The sequence below is a fragment of the Manacus vitellinus genome, unplaced genomic scaffold, assembly GCF_001715985.3.
Source record: "Manacus vitellinus isolate BGI_N305 unplaced genomic scaffold, ASM171598v3 scaffold_22_pilon, whole genome shotgun sequence".
In the NCBI taxonomy this organism is placed as follows: Eukaryota; Metazoa; Chordata; class Aves; order Passeriformes; family Pipridae; genus Manacus; species Manacus vitellinus.
In genome coordinates, this window is record NW_021939632.1 from 3775475 (window position 1) to 3792568 (window position 17094).

General features: G+C 38.4%; 1 protein-coding gene across 3 annotated transcripts in view; it reads left to right on the top strand.

Moving 5' to 3' along the window:
- MYLK (myosin light chain kinase) overlaps positions 1-17094 on the top strand; it is a 190220-nt gene that overhangs the window by 163095 nt on the left and 10031 nt on the right. For all 3 annotated transcript variants that reach the window (XM_029959831.1, XM_029959830.1, XM_029959832.1), the window contains exons 25-27: positions 940-1143; positions 5923-6140; positions 11544-11667. In XM_029959831.1, coding sequence (XP_029815691.1) covers positions 940-1143; positions 5923-6140; positions 11544-11667 — 546 coding nt within the window. The remainder of the gene's footprint in view (positions 1-939; positions 1144-5922; positions 6141-11543; positions 11668-17094) is intronic.

Consider the following 17094-nt stretch of genomic DNA (forward strand, 5'->3'; position numbering starts at 1 on the left):
AATTATAAAGATCACATGCATTCGTTCTTTGACGGTGTCTTGCACTTTCAACATTCCAGCTGGGCCCCTGCTAAATAGATTTTAACGTTTGTTGGCTTCCACTCCATAAAGATCATTTACTCTTATTAACTGATAATTTTAAATAGGCACTTACATGTATTTGTGGCAAGGAAAACAGAGCCCACAAATGAATAAAGCTAGAGGATTCATTTGTTTGTCAGTGTTCTAAAAGCTATCTGAAAAAAAAGGATACACATTTTGTACTTGCATTTCCATTATATCCATTAGCAGTAATAAGATTATCCTGCCCATAGGCTGGAACCTCTGTTGACAGGGGTCATAATCCCAAAGAGCATTAATAGTATTGCTAAGAGAAGGTCAGTGATTAGCCTGGCTGTGTTTCTCAGGGCTCCAACTCGTGGCTGTGTGAACTGCATGCCATGATAATCTTTCAGTGATTTGTGCTGAAGGCCAGGGGATCCTGTGTGCTGTCATTAATAAATCTTGATAAGTGTAACATAGAGGTAGAATTGTACATATACAGCAGTGTGAAATAACAGTGCTGAGCATTTCAGATTCTAATTTCACCTGTATCCTACGTCTGCCATGTCTCATCTGCTGCCCCTTCAGAGGTCTACAACCTATAGAAAATTGTGCAGAAAGACTTCAGTCACTTGAGTTAAAGCCTGGTAGGATTCCAGTTTTTGAACACTTATATAAAACTTGCTCATTGGAGTGGCAGGGTATCTCTAAATGTGGTATTCATTCAGGAGTTCTTGCAGATTACTCTGCACAAAATCATTACAGAACAATAATTGATATTAAGACACTTTTATTTCAGAATGGACTGGTTGTGCTGTAATATTTAGTAAAATGTTGCTATTCGTGGTGGCCCATACATTGCAAAAACATTTTATGGAAATAGTTATATATTTTCAGGGGAAAATTTGGACAAGTCTTTAGGCTTGTTGAAAAGAAGACTGGAAAAGTTTGGGCAGGAAAATTTTTCAAAGCCTATTCTGCTAAGGAAAAAGAGAACATAAGGGATGAAATCAGCATCATGAACTGTCTACATCATCCAAAACTCGTCCAATGTGTAGATGCCTTTGAAGAAAAAGCCAACATCGTTATGGTCTTGGAAATGTAAGTATAAAGCAGATCACACTGGCAAAGGTAATAATGTTGAAAATAATTGTGTATACAAAAGTAGCAACTTACCCAGATGTAGAACTGTCAAAAGCTTCAGGATTTGCAGGGCCTGGATGGCTTTCTCATCTTGCAAGGTTTTCCAAGTATTTATCCAACTTGTTTAAACTGTGTAAGTGAATCTGTGTTGTGTCTTTTAAAAATCTGTGAAGATGTGTTACAGTTTTTATTGTCTTGTTTGCTTGTTTTTTAAAGTACATGTGGTACATGTTTGCAGCTCACTCTTTTATTGCCAGCTTGGGAGAGCAGAGAAAGAAAGTAAGCTGTATTTTGGACTTTCATTTAGAACTAAAAATGTGTTTAAGGAGGAGAATTCTTTTTTTCCTTTAGGCAGTTCTAAACATGTATTGAAGAATATATCAGATGTTGCTTGCAGAGAATTGAATGTTGGTGCACAACAGACAGTAGGAAAGATGTGGATCAGAATGCAAAAATCTAAGCCACATTCTAATAAAATAGTTGAATTTCCATAAAAAATTTATCATGACAAATTTATAGTGCTCAAGAGATATTAGGAACACTTCAGTTTTCATAATATCCTGTTTTTATATTTTTAAGAGACCTTAAAGGGTTAGCCCAGTGTGGTTTTCCTGCAACACATAAATACTTTGATTGCAAAACATTTATTTATAACAAGTTCTGTATAAAAAAATCTCCACAGGTAAAGGCAGTGAATGTTCTAAATCTAGATCAGTAGATGCAGAAAGATTACGCTGTTTTCCCTAAAAACTAATTAAACATTAATTGATCTGCCCCCAAGGTCAATACACAAATTCTCCATGACGGCCCAGGTGTAGCAGTTGCAGAAGGGAATCTCTCCTTTACTTGAAAGTAACTTCATCCAAAACTATATAATTAAGTAACAAAGAATTTGAAGACAGGCTATGCCACTGTCTTGTTCTTGCTGAGTAAGACAGCAAAACCCATTTTTACCTCCCAGAAATTGTTCACCATGGGCTTCTCATGCCACACTACTGTGGGGAGCAGCAGAAAAGCACCACAGAAGCAGTGCTGTAAAGCATCTCACAGGGCTGTGACTTGGGTACCTTTGTGTTTAAAGATAGTAGATATTTACTTCCAGGGGAAAAAAAAAAAAGGAAAAAAAAAAAGAAAAAAAAAAGAAGATTCAATACATGTTCTTGCAACAAAATTTATTATAAGAGAAGAATCTACACAGTTCAAAATGGAAAGTAATGGTCAGGCTTCACAAACAATAATGACCAACATGACCACTGTTTGCATCCTCCATAATGCACCTTCTTGGTTTGAATCCCATACTTTTGGCAGCAGCAGCTGAAAGGAAAATTAAATCCTGATCTGTGCTGATGTTTTTCCCAAAAAGTTACATCAGTTACTGTTCTGCTGCCACACCTACTTCATGTGCTGTCTGATGCAAGAAGGAGAAGCAGTTTTTTTGCTAGCTGCAAGTTCTGAGTAAGATAGAAATTGTTTGAGGCAAAGGAGACTATATGTCTATTTTGCTTGCTTGGCACTTGCTTAGATTATGTGCAAACTACTACTGCACTGGCATATTTCAAAAATTGGATTTTACAACCCTGGAACTTATGTGCAAGAAGGTGTTTTTATTTTTAGACTGAGCAGTTGAGCAAGCTGATGATGGTAAGGGAAGGGAACCCTACTTAGCTTGGAACTGGGAGCTGGCAAACCTAATGGAAAACAGGGAGATGTATAAAGAGTCTGGAATAGCATATGGCTTTACACTCCATTAGTTCCCCCCGACAGCAAGCGGGTTTTACTTTTCAAAAATACGGAAAAGTGCAATCAAATTTAAAGTAGCTTTGTTAACCAGTATAATTAGGATGTGATTTTAGTTTGGGGTGGCCACCTTTTCTGGCTTTTGAGACACCCCACTGGAAGTTCCAAGTGTCAAGCAGCAGGCAGCAGCAGTGTGTCCCAGCCCTGCAGCAGAACTGTGGTAATGCACGGATTTCAAATAAATCCAGCTTACCTGCTATTAGTCTCATTTTAAACCAGATTTTAGTAGTGAATGGAATTTAGCAGATCCCCCTCTACTTGAATTGGAGCTATTGGTAAGAAGCAGCTTTGGCATTTTCTTCCTGGTATTTATTATAAATTTTTCATTTTAATTTTATTCCCATATCTTTCTTAGAACCTTTTAGACTTCACCTTCTCTCCTTTTAATATTTTTCATTACACTATATTATATGCTTTGATTTCATATTTAAATTAAAATCAGATTTTTTTATTATTAATTTTAAATCAAACACTATAATAAGATGTTCTTACCTGAAAACCTTTCCATCTACCATTTGCTGGAAGTCAGGGGCAAGTCTCAGGCATTTCCTTTTCAAATATAGGAAGGTACTGGTACCACAATAAGCATCTCAGTGGAAAAACTAAATCTGAAAAATAGTATCATGTTGTAAATGTCATTCAGCACGGGGGATAAGTGCCTTAAAGTTTTTATATACTTCAGATAGTCAGTTCATTTTGACATAGATCAGAAAAAGATTATTGTATTGCAAATTAAGATTATTGGAGAAAAATCTCAGCACTAAACTCCATTCATTTGGTGTGATTTAAGTCAGAACAAGTCACTAAGGTTTGGAGATAGATTTATTAAAATGCAGCTGAGAATTTGTCTGGACAACAGATTCTTCTCACTGTTCCTCCACGACCTAAAGTTTATAATAAAACAATTTTGAAATGTGTATTCTGTGGTTCTATAGACATGAATATTTTCGTCTATGGCCTCATCTAGAGAAGACAAAAGAGGATTCTGAACTAGTTGTGGCTGTTTGAACAAAGCCAACTTCTCCTTCTGTGTATGGGTAGAACCTGATCTGCGCTGGTTTGATTCAGCTTCCTAATCTGGCAAAAATTAAACTGGATTTGGCTTGGGATATAAATGCAACATTATTCATTCTATAAATGCATAGCAGTTTAATCTAACGTTGCTACCAGAGTGTCTAGAGCTCCCATGGTAAAACCAGCACGCAGATGTATTAACAGTAGTTAATTTCCAAAAATATGCTAAAAAGGGGGGTTTGAGACAATGGTATGATTTCTGAAAAGTTTTTGCTTTAAGGATCTGAAAATTATGGCACATTTACAGTAAAAATAAGTCATGATTATCTGTGTTAAACAGGCAAAAACAACTGGTACATTTTAGTATTAGGATGACTATCATTTGGAATTGCACAGTGCTCCAGATATAAACGTTTTGCCTGCAGATGTTTTCATAAACACCTCCATTCTGGTTAATGTCTTACTGAAGTAACAAAATACTAGATCCCTTGAATGTTTATTCAACAGCTCTGGCCATATTATTGCTTTATGTTACAAATGTGCTCTAATACAACACAACCTCTCGGTTTGTCAAACATATGCTATTCTTACTATTTTCATGCTCATAGGAAGCTGCAGTAGCATTTCTAATTACATATTTCTTTTAAAATCTTATAGCCAAAGCAACAAATGCATCCAGAACTCCAGATGTTTCAATTTCAGTTTGGTATTTGAGGGATATAATCGTATATCTGGCAACCTGCAAGAATTGCAAGGCCAGCTTTCAGTTTTGTGTTTTCTTTCTGTAAGTGAAATGTGCAATTACATTTGGCAATAAGCACGAATGCTGCAAAATATTAAACCATATAAAGACTATGGTGTCTTTAATTTAGAACAGATTTCTAAAAGCAAAGCTCTCATCACTGTTTGATCCTTTCTCAATGGGTCATTCCCCTGCAGCATAAGAAAAAAGTATTTCCCATCTTTGGATGCAAGCAGATAAACCAGTTGAGTGATTACTCAGAATGTAAAACAAAACAAAACAAAAGACCAAACACAAAAAACCCCACCAAAACTAACAAACCACAACTTAAATTATGCTTTTTTAAATGTAGATTAAAAATGTCCCACTTTAGTTCCACTGACAGTTCAATCCAGGAGATTCTACCGTGAAAAGACCAATTATTTCACATCTTTAATAAGCATAAAAATGGAATTGTCCTACAAGGAGTGTGATGAGGACGCAGCACTGAAAGTGTTGTGGGTTATATCCTTGTCCTGTCATAGCTAAGGAGGAAATTCCCTCTGAACTCACTTGGGTCAGTAATTTACCCTTTGAGCTTTGCATTCCAATTGACCATATCATCAGAATTCTTCCTTCTTCAGCCTTTCTTTGTTGCTCTCAATCTCTCCTCTTCCCAAATTTTTGCTCATCTGCTAGAAGTTGTGTCCTCTTTTTCTGGGACCCATTCTACGTACTTTAGTTTTCTTTATTTCTAAATTATGTTGTCTGCACTTGTGTAGTGGTGGATCATAGGAGGGAAGGAAGCAACGAGAAACGTGCGCTTGGAGTCTGGAGTGGTGTTATGAACACATGTCAGCAGGGTGACAGTCACATGGCACACACTTTACTGTCAGCTGCAGGTGATGGATCCTAAAGGCAGGATATAAATCCCTACTGCCTGGGGTAACAGTATGGGTGTCTCACAGCCCTCACCTGGGGCAGAGATTCAGAGTGGAAAACATCTATTGATTTATACCACACACAAGAGGTGATTCTTCCCATATTATCCTTGTGCCTATGGAAAGTGCCGTTACAAAACACAGACTGCATCCTGAAGTGACTACTGCAAGCTTGAACACTCTGTATTTCTGTAAAAGAAATAGTTTGATTACTCCCCAAATGAAAATGTTGCAGAAGTCCTCTTTTTATTCTGTCTCTCCTAGGGTTTCTGGAGGAGAGCTCTTCGAACGCATCATTGATGAAGACTTCGAGCTGACAGAGAGAGAGTGCATTAAATATATGAAGCAGATTTCAGAAGGAGTTCAGTACATTCATAAGCAGGGTATTGTCCACTTGGATTTGAAGCCAGAAAATATTATGTGTGTCAACAAAACTGGTACAAGCATCAAACTCATTGACTTTGGACTTGCAAGAAGATTAGGTAATGACTTCTCTGCCTATTTCAATTTGAATGGGGGAAAGGGGCAGGACAATGCTACCTAATATAGTCTTTCATATATAAAGAGTAAATAATGTTTCCTATAAATAGTTCTGGGTTTAGGAAAAAATAAAAAAGGGAAAAAGAAGGTATTCAAGAGGAGTGTGCAGTGAACTGTATACAAACTACGTGTCTGTTCCTATAGGTAGGGTATCCCTGTAGATTACAGGTAAAATACACAGTAGTGGTAATGTTAACAAATACATTTATTACAGGAAACTATAAATCACTAACTTTCTAACTAAATACTTCATGAATACTACAAAACCTTGAACTTTTTGTAATCACAGGAATTAAGGTGATTTTCTAGAGGTCTTTCAGATCTGGATAACTATAGTTGATTTGCATTTACTCATTAGTTTTATCACTTCTTAACTTAAACAGCAGGATATTTTCATACATGTTAAAAATCAGAGGAATTCTATATGGAGCTGTGTAATAGTACTACTTAAAAATAATACAAAGGGGGAAGTACCACTTGACAAGTTCCTCCTCTTCCTAAGCTGCTTTCAGCAGCTTTCTATCATTCATTTTGGTCTAAGATTCCAGCATGCTTTGCAACTTGAAAGCCAAAGACCTTCAATGGTTCTTGTCTTCACATTGTTCAGTATTAGTTCAGCTCTAAAAAGCAGCCCTCCAGTTGTGCTTCCAGTGTTAGTGATCAGCACACACTGATCTTTTTTTAATCTTGTATTTTCACAAAAGAAAAAAAATATTCCAAGAATTAAAAGGAACAAAAATAATTTATGAACCTGTTACTGGGAGAGCTGAGATTTGTGGCTCTACTGACAATAATTGATTGGGACAACTCATATGAATTCTTGCTCTCTATATAAGGGGTCCACAGCTAGATTCCTACTTGCAATCTTTTCTCTTCCTTTTTTAACAAAATTATTTTTAATACTTATTAAAAATAGAACAATGTTTTTTGGAAGAGTACATTTTGGAATTACTACCACCTGGTTTTTGTTATCTGCCTAAATGCTGCTCATCCTAGTTCTTTTGACACTTAAGTAACAGACTACTGCATTCCCAAGAATATAATTTTACGAAAACAAACAAAAAATACTTTTTTAAATGAATGGGGGAAAACAAATCCACTCTTCAGAATTTTACATGATGTTCAGCTCCAAAAGTGTATTGCATGAATCTTGGTCACACGGACACTGTTAACTCAAAGATATTTATTTTATTTATTAAAAAAAGAAATCACTGCCATTTATGTTCATTCAGTAGAAAGGAGCCAATGGTGTTCTAGGAACATGAACTGGATTTTGTTCTTGTTGAGGAAACAGATAAACTGTTAACTAAGTTCCAGTGCTGATGTTTTGGTTATCAGAGGTGTGTGAAAGATTTCAGCCCATGATGTTCCAGCTGTCAGCCTGAAAACTATACATTTATTGCTGCAGGGAGTGGATTTCATCAACAAGAGATACAATGTAAACACAGAATGGCCTTTTTATAGAAACTTCTTCAACTACTTTTAACTTCAGGCCACAGTTAAACTGACATTTAGCAAACAGAAGATCCTATTTTCAGTAGCCTGTTCATATCCATCAGCTTTTCCATTTTTCTGGTAATCTTGTGCATTGCCTGGCTGACACCAGCTTGTGAGCTGCTGCAGTCGTACCATGTGTAGCAAATCTCTAAACTCCAGGTAACTTTCTGTGATGTAGAAGGAGGAGAGCTATGGGCACTGATGCTGACTTTGATTTTACAATGCTGTATGGCTTAGTATGTTGCTAATTCTTGCCAAAGGCCACTATAGGTATTTGCTATTCATCAGCTGCTGTTCTGGATAACTCCGCTGTGTGTGGCATTTCCCTAGGAAGAGAAAGTGCCCTGCCATTTCATGCCCATAAAGCAAAAGCACTCTGTTCGTTGGGAAGACAATTGTAACAGTTTGGTTGAGATGATTTCCAAAAGCAGAAAACAACTTTTGCTGTTTCATTTACTTGCAAAAATTGCTAAAAATGCTTTTCACTAATGCCTGCTTCTTGTCAATTGTCTTACGTGGTGCACTGAGGGCACTTGTGCTCCTTCAAACTTTGTGATTTTGAAATTGGTTGTCAAAGTCACTTTGGCATTGATAGATGTGGGACTGGAGCCCTCATACTACGGACCTGACTGTGACTGAGCAGAAACTGCTCAACCAAGGGATTGCTGAAGGGAGCAATGGCTGACTCTGCACTTCAGGTTCTGAGATTTACTTTTAACTTTTTGTAACCAGTGCAAACTAATGCCTCTAATTATTCATTGTTTTGATCAGTTTTAAATATATTAAGATCAGTTCCTTCTGCAGTCATCTTCTGCAGCTAATTAGTTCTCCTGCACTGTCAGGAAATACCAAAGCTGCAGTGGGATATTTTCCTGACCTTTTTTGGTGTGCTGAGGAAGACATGTAGAAAATTGTTTAAGATAAACCTCTTGAGGAGAAAGGCGAATGATTTTTGAGTACTGTAAAGATTTTTTTTTTAATCAGTTGATTATACACAGTGTCAGCAACAGTTTCCAATTAGCTTGTCAGCTTTCTGTCTGAATTAAGGGATCTCCAAACACAGATCCTACTTGTGTACTAAGCTTGTAAACAACTGGGTAAAGATTTGACATATTATTGCATAGAAAAGGTCTTATTCTTTTCCTTTCTTTTTTCTTTTATACACAGAAAATGCTGTATCAGTTGTTTCACACTTTATGCTTGCACTCAAATGCCATGTTTTCAAAAAAAACCCCCACATTTCTCTGATGTATGGACAGTGCATTTCATACACCAGACTTTTGCATACACAGTGGCTCATGGTAGTTTACACAGTGCGCAGAAAAGCCTCCAAACTTGGATGTGAAAATCTGAGCCTGAGATTTGGACAACCGTGATTAGGCTTTTGGAAAACAGGTTCATTGTCATAAATTTCAGTAACTTTTCATGAAGACAGTGAGAAAAAAAATGTAGGTGTTGACTTTAAAAAGAAGTCAAATGGAAAAATGGGATCTTGGGCTTATTTGCACTTGAAAAAGGAAGGGTGATCTCTCCGTCCTCATGGCCACTGTGAAGAAGACATTGCCCTTCTTTTGGGCTAAGTCGCTTCAGATTGGATACCAGAAAAAGGATCTTACTTTTTGGGATGAGAAAACTCTGGTTATGTGACTGTAGGGATGTTGTGGAATGGTTTTTGAATGTGCTTTTTAAAGGCTAGTCAGAGATCTGGCAGGAGGGTCTTGATGTTGGTGAACTTGCATGGGAGGATATGGGTGACTTCCTGCAGCTGCTCCCAGGCATTCTTCTGTCTGTGTGTCTCTGGAAATGGGTACTCCCTGCATGGAGGGGTCTCTGAAAACAGGGAAAACATGTGACAATAAGGCTTCTGCAATTAGTTTACTATAACCATACTTAATCAGAGCAAAAAGGGTTTCACGGAATTTAAAATGGGAAAGAGGCGTGACCGTGAGTGAATTGCTGCAGTAGTGCTTGAAAGTTGCACAGTGTTAAATCTTTAGGCAAGTTATTAACCCCATATATCCTTCAGATTTCATGTGGTACATTGGGGATTTCCACACCTCAAAAGACCACTACCTTAGGTGTTTGATTACATTTCATGAAATGCCTTAAGAGCTTTCAATGGAGGTGAGAGTGGGAGTGGAGTCAGGGCTGAGATCAGCGTTTCTGTTGCAAAACCTGGTAAAGTAGGTTCTGGTAAATAAAAATATTCTATTAAGATTCAGTGTTGTGGACAATTCACTTCTATTGTAGTCTTCTCAAAACTTTTGATTTGATGTTGTTTGGGGTTTTTTTAAGCTTTTCTCTTGATTATAGAGCTGCAAATATCTGTACTCATGGTAACCTTAACAGGAGCAGGATTGGACTCTGCTACATCTGTTTTCCTTCCCATCCATATCTGTTTTATTTAGATGGTAATCTCTTTGGGAGAGCAATGGTCCCCTACTAGGACATTCTGCTGTGCCTAATCTGGATGCTACTCTTGCACAAAAGATAAACATAATGCAATGAATCTCACTCAAGGCAGATACTGATTACTCAGGCACATGTGCAGACTGGACAAGAGTTTCTTGACCTAAATCCAAGCCTGTTTCAAGTCGTAAACAATTTATTTTCTGCCATTTTTATATTTTTATAATACAATTCTTTTATTGGGATGTGGGTTTTTTCCCCCAGTCGCTAATCTATTCCTTAGTTTTCTTCCTTCTTCATCTTGCTTGTTCTTTTCTTCTTCCATCCTATTTAGAATGAGCATTGATGAAAATGAGCCCATTGAGTTTGCCTAACAATTTCTAACTTAGTGACTTACCTTGTGTTTCACACTATGACTAGAAGTCAGACGCATCACTCAGTTGCACATTGGCAGAATAAACTGGCAGTACTATGTTATGAACAGGTTGTTCTTCTACCTTCACACTGTATTTTCCAGTGGAGCAATACTGGTGGGCCAGCATAGGAAAAATGACAAGCGAGTTCACATCTCATGACCTTATTCTTTCAGCTCATACTGGTAGCAGGTGCCTCATTGTAGATAATTTTAAAAGCATCCACACTGTATTTAGGCAGAGACAAATGTGGAACACCTGTGCTACAGGCCAGCTGAATAAAAGGTTGGAGCAGCTGATGACTGAAGGCTGATGATTTGTGCTTCCCCTTCACCACTTTGCATCTCCACAGGTGTGGTTGTAGGCAGGACTAGTTTTGAGAGCATGCCCAAGTCCAGCTTTACTGAGAGTCAGTGATCTGACAGACGATCATCATCTGTTTCCTTTCTTGTTTCACTGCTGGTCGGTGCCACTTCAAATTTCAGAGACATGCAACCCACTATTGATTTTCTTTCCTATTTACGCTAGAAAAAATGTGTTGTATTGAAATAGTTATTTCTTGTTATTATAATTTTATCACTACTGGTTCTTTTTACCACAACACACAGGGCCCTTAGCTGTGATAAGTCTTGGATAATTTGTGAAAACTTTAACTTCTGTCTAACACTGGATTCCTGCAATCCTCTTGTGAAACTGCTAAGGGGATGGAGGCTCAAACACTTTTGTACTTCAGACATCCAAATATGAATTAAACAGTGACGCTCTTCCTCTTTCTTAGACTTGGTCTAAGAAAGCTTCTTGCAAAGCTTCTTATGTGATTGTACAGTGCTATATGCTTGAGGATGCTTAATAAATAAATCTATTTCTATACATGTATCAGCTAAGAAAATAGCAGTTCAGTGGTTCTGATAAAGATCTAAAAAATCACAAATATAAGGGCAAAACTGGTTTTCCTGTTACTGGAGAATAACTAGTTTTAAAAATCTGCACGCAGCAGTTAATGGTTTTCTCTTTCATTCTTCACAGAAAATGCAGGTTCTCTGAAAGTTCTCTTTGGGACACCTGAGTTTGTGGCTCCAGAAGTTATAAACTATGAACCCATTGGATATGAAACAGATATGTGGAGTATAGGAGTTATCTGCTACATTTTGTGAGTACTTTTGCTATTTTTAACATAAATTCTGTCAGTTGCTGAACATACAAAATTTTCATCAGCTTCTGAAGTTTTCTCCAATTTTCAGGCCTTTTCTATTCTAATTACCAGCTCCGGCATGTTTAATAAAAGTTCTGTGTTCTCTGAAGGGTGTGATTGGTAAACTGCAGAACTGGCAGTTTGGGAAGTTCAGCCATTTAGTGTTGTACTTCTTACATCACAAACCGGCGACACTTCATTTAAAAACACAGTGCGACAGTATTTTATTGTTAACTTTAAACTATTTTTCCCTTCCAGATATTAAAGAAAAATGCACTAATAACCATTAATTTCCATTCTTTTATTACAAGAGAGAAAATTTTTGTGAAACTTTGGGGTCTCATGGGACACACTTAAGTATCCCAGTGTTACCATATCTGTTCAGAGTGCATTTTAATTTATTATTAAGCACAAACCACTGGATAAATATGTTTTATAAGAAGCATGAATTGAGCTTGTGGAAGCATTTTAGAGATGGTTAGCTACAGCTCTTGGTTACATATTTCAGTATTAGATTTGATTTTTATATATGATTTGATAACACGTGCTTATGAACATCAATGAGTCTAGAGAAATGTATATGGAAACAGCATCTCCATGCCTAGAACAGCACACTTGCTGTTCTTCCTCCCACTGTGACTGTACATATTTGATGCCACATAAACAAGTGTAAAGAAAAGCTCAGCTTGGAGCATAGTTCTTTCTTCCTCACTCCAGCTTCAGCAGTAAGTAAACAGAAGACTTGCTTTGCGCTCATTCTTTTAAAAGGCTCCTCTCCATGCCCTTCTCCTTTAATAAAAGAGTCTCCACTGCCCTGGCTACCCTGCTCCTTGACACCTGGCAATGCATAGTTGTTTGCCTCATCTTTCCTTGGTCTTTCTGCATTCCTGCTTGCTTCAGGAGCCTGTACTTGTTCTCACACTCTTCTCATTTCCAAACTAAGCAACATAATTCCCTTACATGTCCTGTGCAAAAGCTACTACATCAACTCTCTCTTACTCCCAGCGAAGACTCTGAATATTTCTGTTATCTTCTGTTTCTTATGTGAAGTGTGCTACACTCTTCAAGGTCACTTTGTTCTGCCAGTTTATTTACAGGACTTTTATTTTCCATTCACTTCCAGCACTTCTTTCTAGATCTTGAAAGCTCGTTTGGATCATTCTGTAGTTCAAATAATGCAGACCACACAGGCAGCACTCGGAAGACAAATTAATGCATTTCTCTAGCTTTCGAGGTCTCCTGATCTGCAGGCTCCTGGAAGGCAGGATGGCGATTCCGGGCACATCCATGCACACCCTCAGTGCTGCAGTGCCCTCTGGAGGCCTCCTGCACCCTGGGGAGGGGAGGTCTGGCCGCAGCGTTACCTGCCCTTTTGGGGAGTTCCGCGTCTTTTGCTGGCATTTGTTAATAAAGTGTGTGACGAGTTTCCGTGTGTTCCCCGTACAGGCAGCGACAGACAAGCAAGGCACAAATCGGTGCTGGCAGTGGTGTGCTCCTAAGGCATGGAGCCAGGGCTGCTGCTCCTGTACAGTCCGTGCTGGGGAACACCGGCATCATCTAAGTAGACAAAACAAAGGGAGCAGGTGACACAGGTGGAGAAAAGGTGAAACATCTTGCCAAACACTATGCCAGCACTGGCAGAACTGCTTCTTCCCAGTTTCTCTGTGCCACCAGAAGCAAGATATTTGGATGCTGTACCACCCAGCTGATGGGGTTGGGGTGGTGTTACACTTGACGCAGCTGATCTGATATGCCTTGTGAAATATATTAAGAAATTACTTGTTTGCTGAGGTGTATTTAAGCTCATTTAACCGCTCATAAGGGGAAAACTACATTACCCAAACATAATGAAAATCTTTTTTTGATGCATAGCTATTGCCACAATAGTGATTAGCAGTAATAATCAGCTTTTGTCTTTCTTGCCATAAGAATAATGTAGTAGAAGTTAGGAAAGACCTGTGAGTCATCACTTGGACTTTCCCTCTCCACCCCAGAGTGACAGGTTCCTGATCTGTCTTAACTTTCTTAAAGCCCAGCTATTTTTACAGACTCAGAGCTATGAGCCATTATCTAAAATGGACCATCACATCATCATTGCAGAATGCAAATAAAAGTCATTGAGAACTGCATATCTCTTTACTTGTAGCTCTGCTTTCCTGTTTTGATTGTAAGCTCAGAACCGCCAAACCTCATGCACCAAGTGTAAGACTCGCTCATTTATTGTCTGCCTCATGTACCATCACTGTGCTTGTAACTTGGCATTTGCACCGTCTCTCCCTGCCATGGTGAGTGGGGTCATGAAGGCAGAGGCGAGTGCTGCAGCAGCACTGCACTCGAGGGCAGGTCTGCTACAGGCAGCTGATGGCCCAAGGCTGCTGTGTCCACCACCTGATCTAAGTGAAGCAGCAGGGAGCACCTACTGCATGACTTGACATAACATCTCTTTTAAGGTAGGATTCCAGAGTGCTGAGAGACCTGTAACCTGCCTAGAAAGTGCCTGTGTTTCCATGATGTGCTGCACAACAGTGAATACAAACCAGGGTTAGCAAAGAGATGCTAAAGAGATCTCTGAGTGAAGGGTCTTCCCTGCAGAAGAATAAATAGGATGTAATCTTCAGTAGGAAGCAGGGTGACAGCACTTCTGACGAAACCCTGCAGCAAACCCCCTCTCCTTTCCCTCTGCTTTGCAGGCATAAGTACAGATATCACACTCCCTGTTGGGATCTGCATCTGTCTTCCTTATGACATGACTGACTTAATTCCATCCTACAGTTCATGGGTTCCCTTTCCACATTTCTAAGCTATGCATTAAATCCTTTAAATCTTCCTGGATAACTTATTCAGTCCTGTCTCTTCATCTGTCTTTGTTCTTCCTTAAATTTCCCTGTTTGTATTCTCCACTTTAAGTTTTTTTATATTCCACTTTTATCTTGTTCCCTGTCCTGTTCTGTATCACAGGACTGTCCCACATACTTAAGTTGATCTATTGCCTTAGAAATAACAGGCCACAAATATTATAGCTTCTGTATATCATCTCCATTTATGTCTATTTCAGAATTTCTTTTTGCATTTACATTAACCTTTATCTAATGAAGGTTAAACCTCCTGAATTCTTTCCAGCTCTTTCTGGAAAGAATTCATTCTTCTAGGCATTGCTGAATTTGCTTATTGGGTTTTTTTCTATTTCTAGTTCTTTTCTGATGGATAGTAAGTGTTTTCAATATTTAGTAATCTGAAACAATTTCTAAATTCTATCTTTATTTCAAACCAATTTTCAGTCTAAGCTTTCAGCACTGCATGTACATACACTGAACGTGGATAGCCCTTTTCCTTCTGGCTCCACAGGATCTGATTAGTTTCAGGGAGGAATTGGCTGTGGCTGATTCAAACCTCTGCTTGCTTTCCAGTAGCTCTTCTCATTTTATCAGTGCCAGGCAGTGTATCTTTGCAGCATAGCTGATCTCTGTCAGTTAATATTTTTTAATGTACTGTATCTTAGGCTGTGTTTTAATATCACATTTGATCTTGCTGTACACTCTTCTCCTTCAGCACCTTCCTAATTGCACTCACCCTGATTCTTCAAACATTCATTCCCTTTCCTTTTTATCTATTGTGTTGTTCATCACTGCTGTTATTCCTGCCTTGTTTGGCAGTTTGGGTTGGTTGAAAGATCTTTTGGCATCGTTCATCTTTTGGGTGTGCTGACTTGGAACTTCAATGAGGCAAGACACAATACTGGCTTACACTCAGCCCCATGTTGTATCAAAAATTTATGCCTCCTCAATATAAAGATGTAAGAACACTCCTTGTTCTTTCCTTAAAGCAACTTAGGAAGGCCTTAATTTCAAGACAGTACCGCTCAAAAGAAAACGTTTTATTTGTTCCGTGGCAAATTGTGGTTCCTCAGTAATCCACTGGGCATGTGAAACAAGGATGAGAACAGCATAACACCCTTGCTTCAGCAGTGAGCTTTCTTCTTTTCATGGGTTTAGTGGTCTCTTCTCCTGAAGACAACCAGTGTGGGAGTCAGTCAGCACTCAGCTAAGGAAAAAGTGGTGTTGTCCCATGGATGTGTGTTCCCCACAAAGTAGCCTGACACTATTTATTTGTTTTATTGCACTTGTAAAAGAATGAAATTACTACATGATCTCCAGGCTGCAGGCGTTATGTGCTTATTTGACGTGCCGTGCACAGGTTTATCAGAAGCAGATACTACTTTCCATACTGAGATGGGTTGCTTTTTTTTGCACTGCTAATGCAAGGCAAGGACTGTGAGGAGGAGCTCATTGCCAGCAGTCCCAGTCAGCTGCTGCTGCAAGCTCTGCCTGCAGAGTAATGCTCAGAGTCTGACATTTTGGGACAAGCAGCAAAGTCATCTTCCTTGGACTAGTGGGAGTCTTAATGCAAAGATCTCCAGTTGAAATGCCGTGGTGTTTGTTATACAGGCACAGAGACTGGTGTGCACACTGGGCCCTTTTGATCTTAACATTTCTAAGTCTGCACTTGGAGCTTTGTTACAACAGACCAATAAACGTTAAGGAACTTCTACAGGATAAAATATATTTCTTCTTTATTTAGCAGTGGAAACTCTGAAAGATTTTCTAAACAAATAGTTCTTAACATGCCAGGAAGATGCCTGGTTGAGTGGCTGGAAGAATGTTTTCAGTAAACAACCTGCTGCCTGTCTAACAGTAACTTCGCAGTGTAAGCACAGAGTTAATTTTCTAGTGCAGTAGCTCATCTTTATCACTTAAGCATTCCAAAAAGAAATTGTTTCCATTAACTGTCAAAAGAGTTGCTGGGCCATTATTACTTTAAATGGCTATTAAGAAATGAACAACCAAAACTTCAGTCAGTGAAATCTCTGCTAAAGATAAGAATTTCTGGTTGTAATTACACGAGTCGCTGGATTTTGTTTTCTGACTATGGACAAGGATCTAGTTCTCCTTAGAAGTATTTCCACAACAATGCAACTGATTCAGAGTGTAAAACTGTAGTAGACAGAGAAAGTTATTTTAGCCTTATAAATTTTCAACAGCACATTCAGAAAATAGGTTCATTGAAACATTTGAATGGGAACTGTTACACTGGTGTTTGGAAATGACAAAGTGAATGGAGGCTTAACTGCTAACCACCTAGTCATTTACCAAATGCAATCCTACCACAGCATTTAAGATTTTATCAGATAATTCTGTCATGCAGTTCTAAAATAAATGAAAAAAAAAAAATACCAAAAAACCCAACCAAACAAAAAAAATTACAAATTACAGAACTTTAAACTGTGTGTGACATGCAGTATTCCTTTGCCCAGAAATTTAGATTGTCTTTATAAGCACTGCTTCTTATGGCAGTGTGGAGCAGTGGTGTTCCCACATGAAGCAGTGT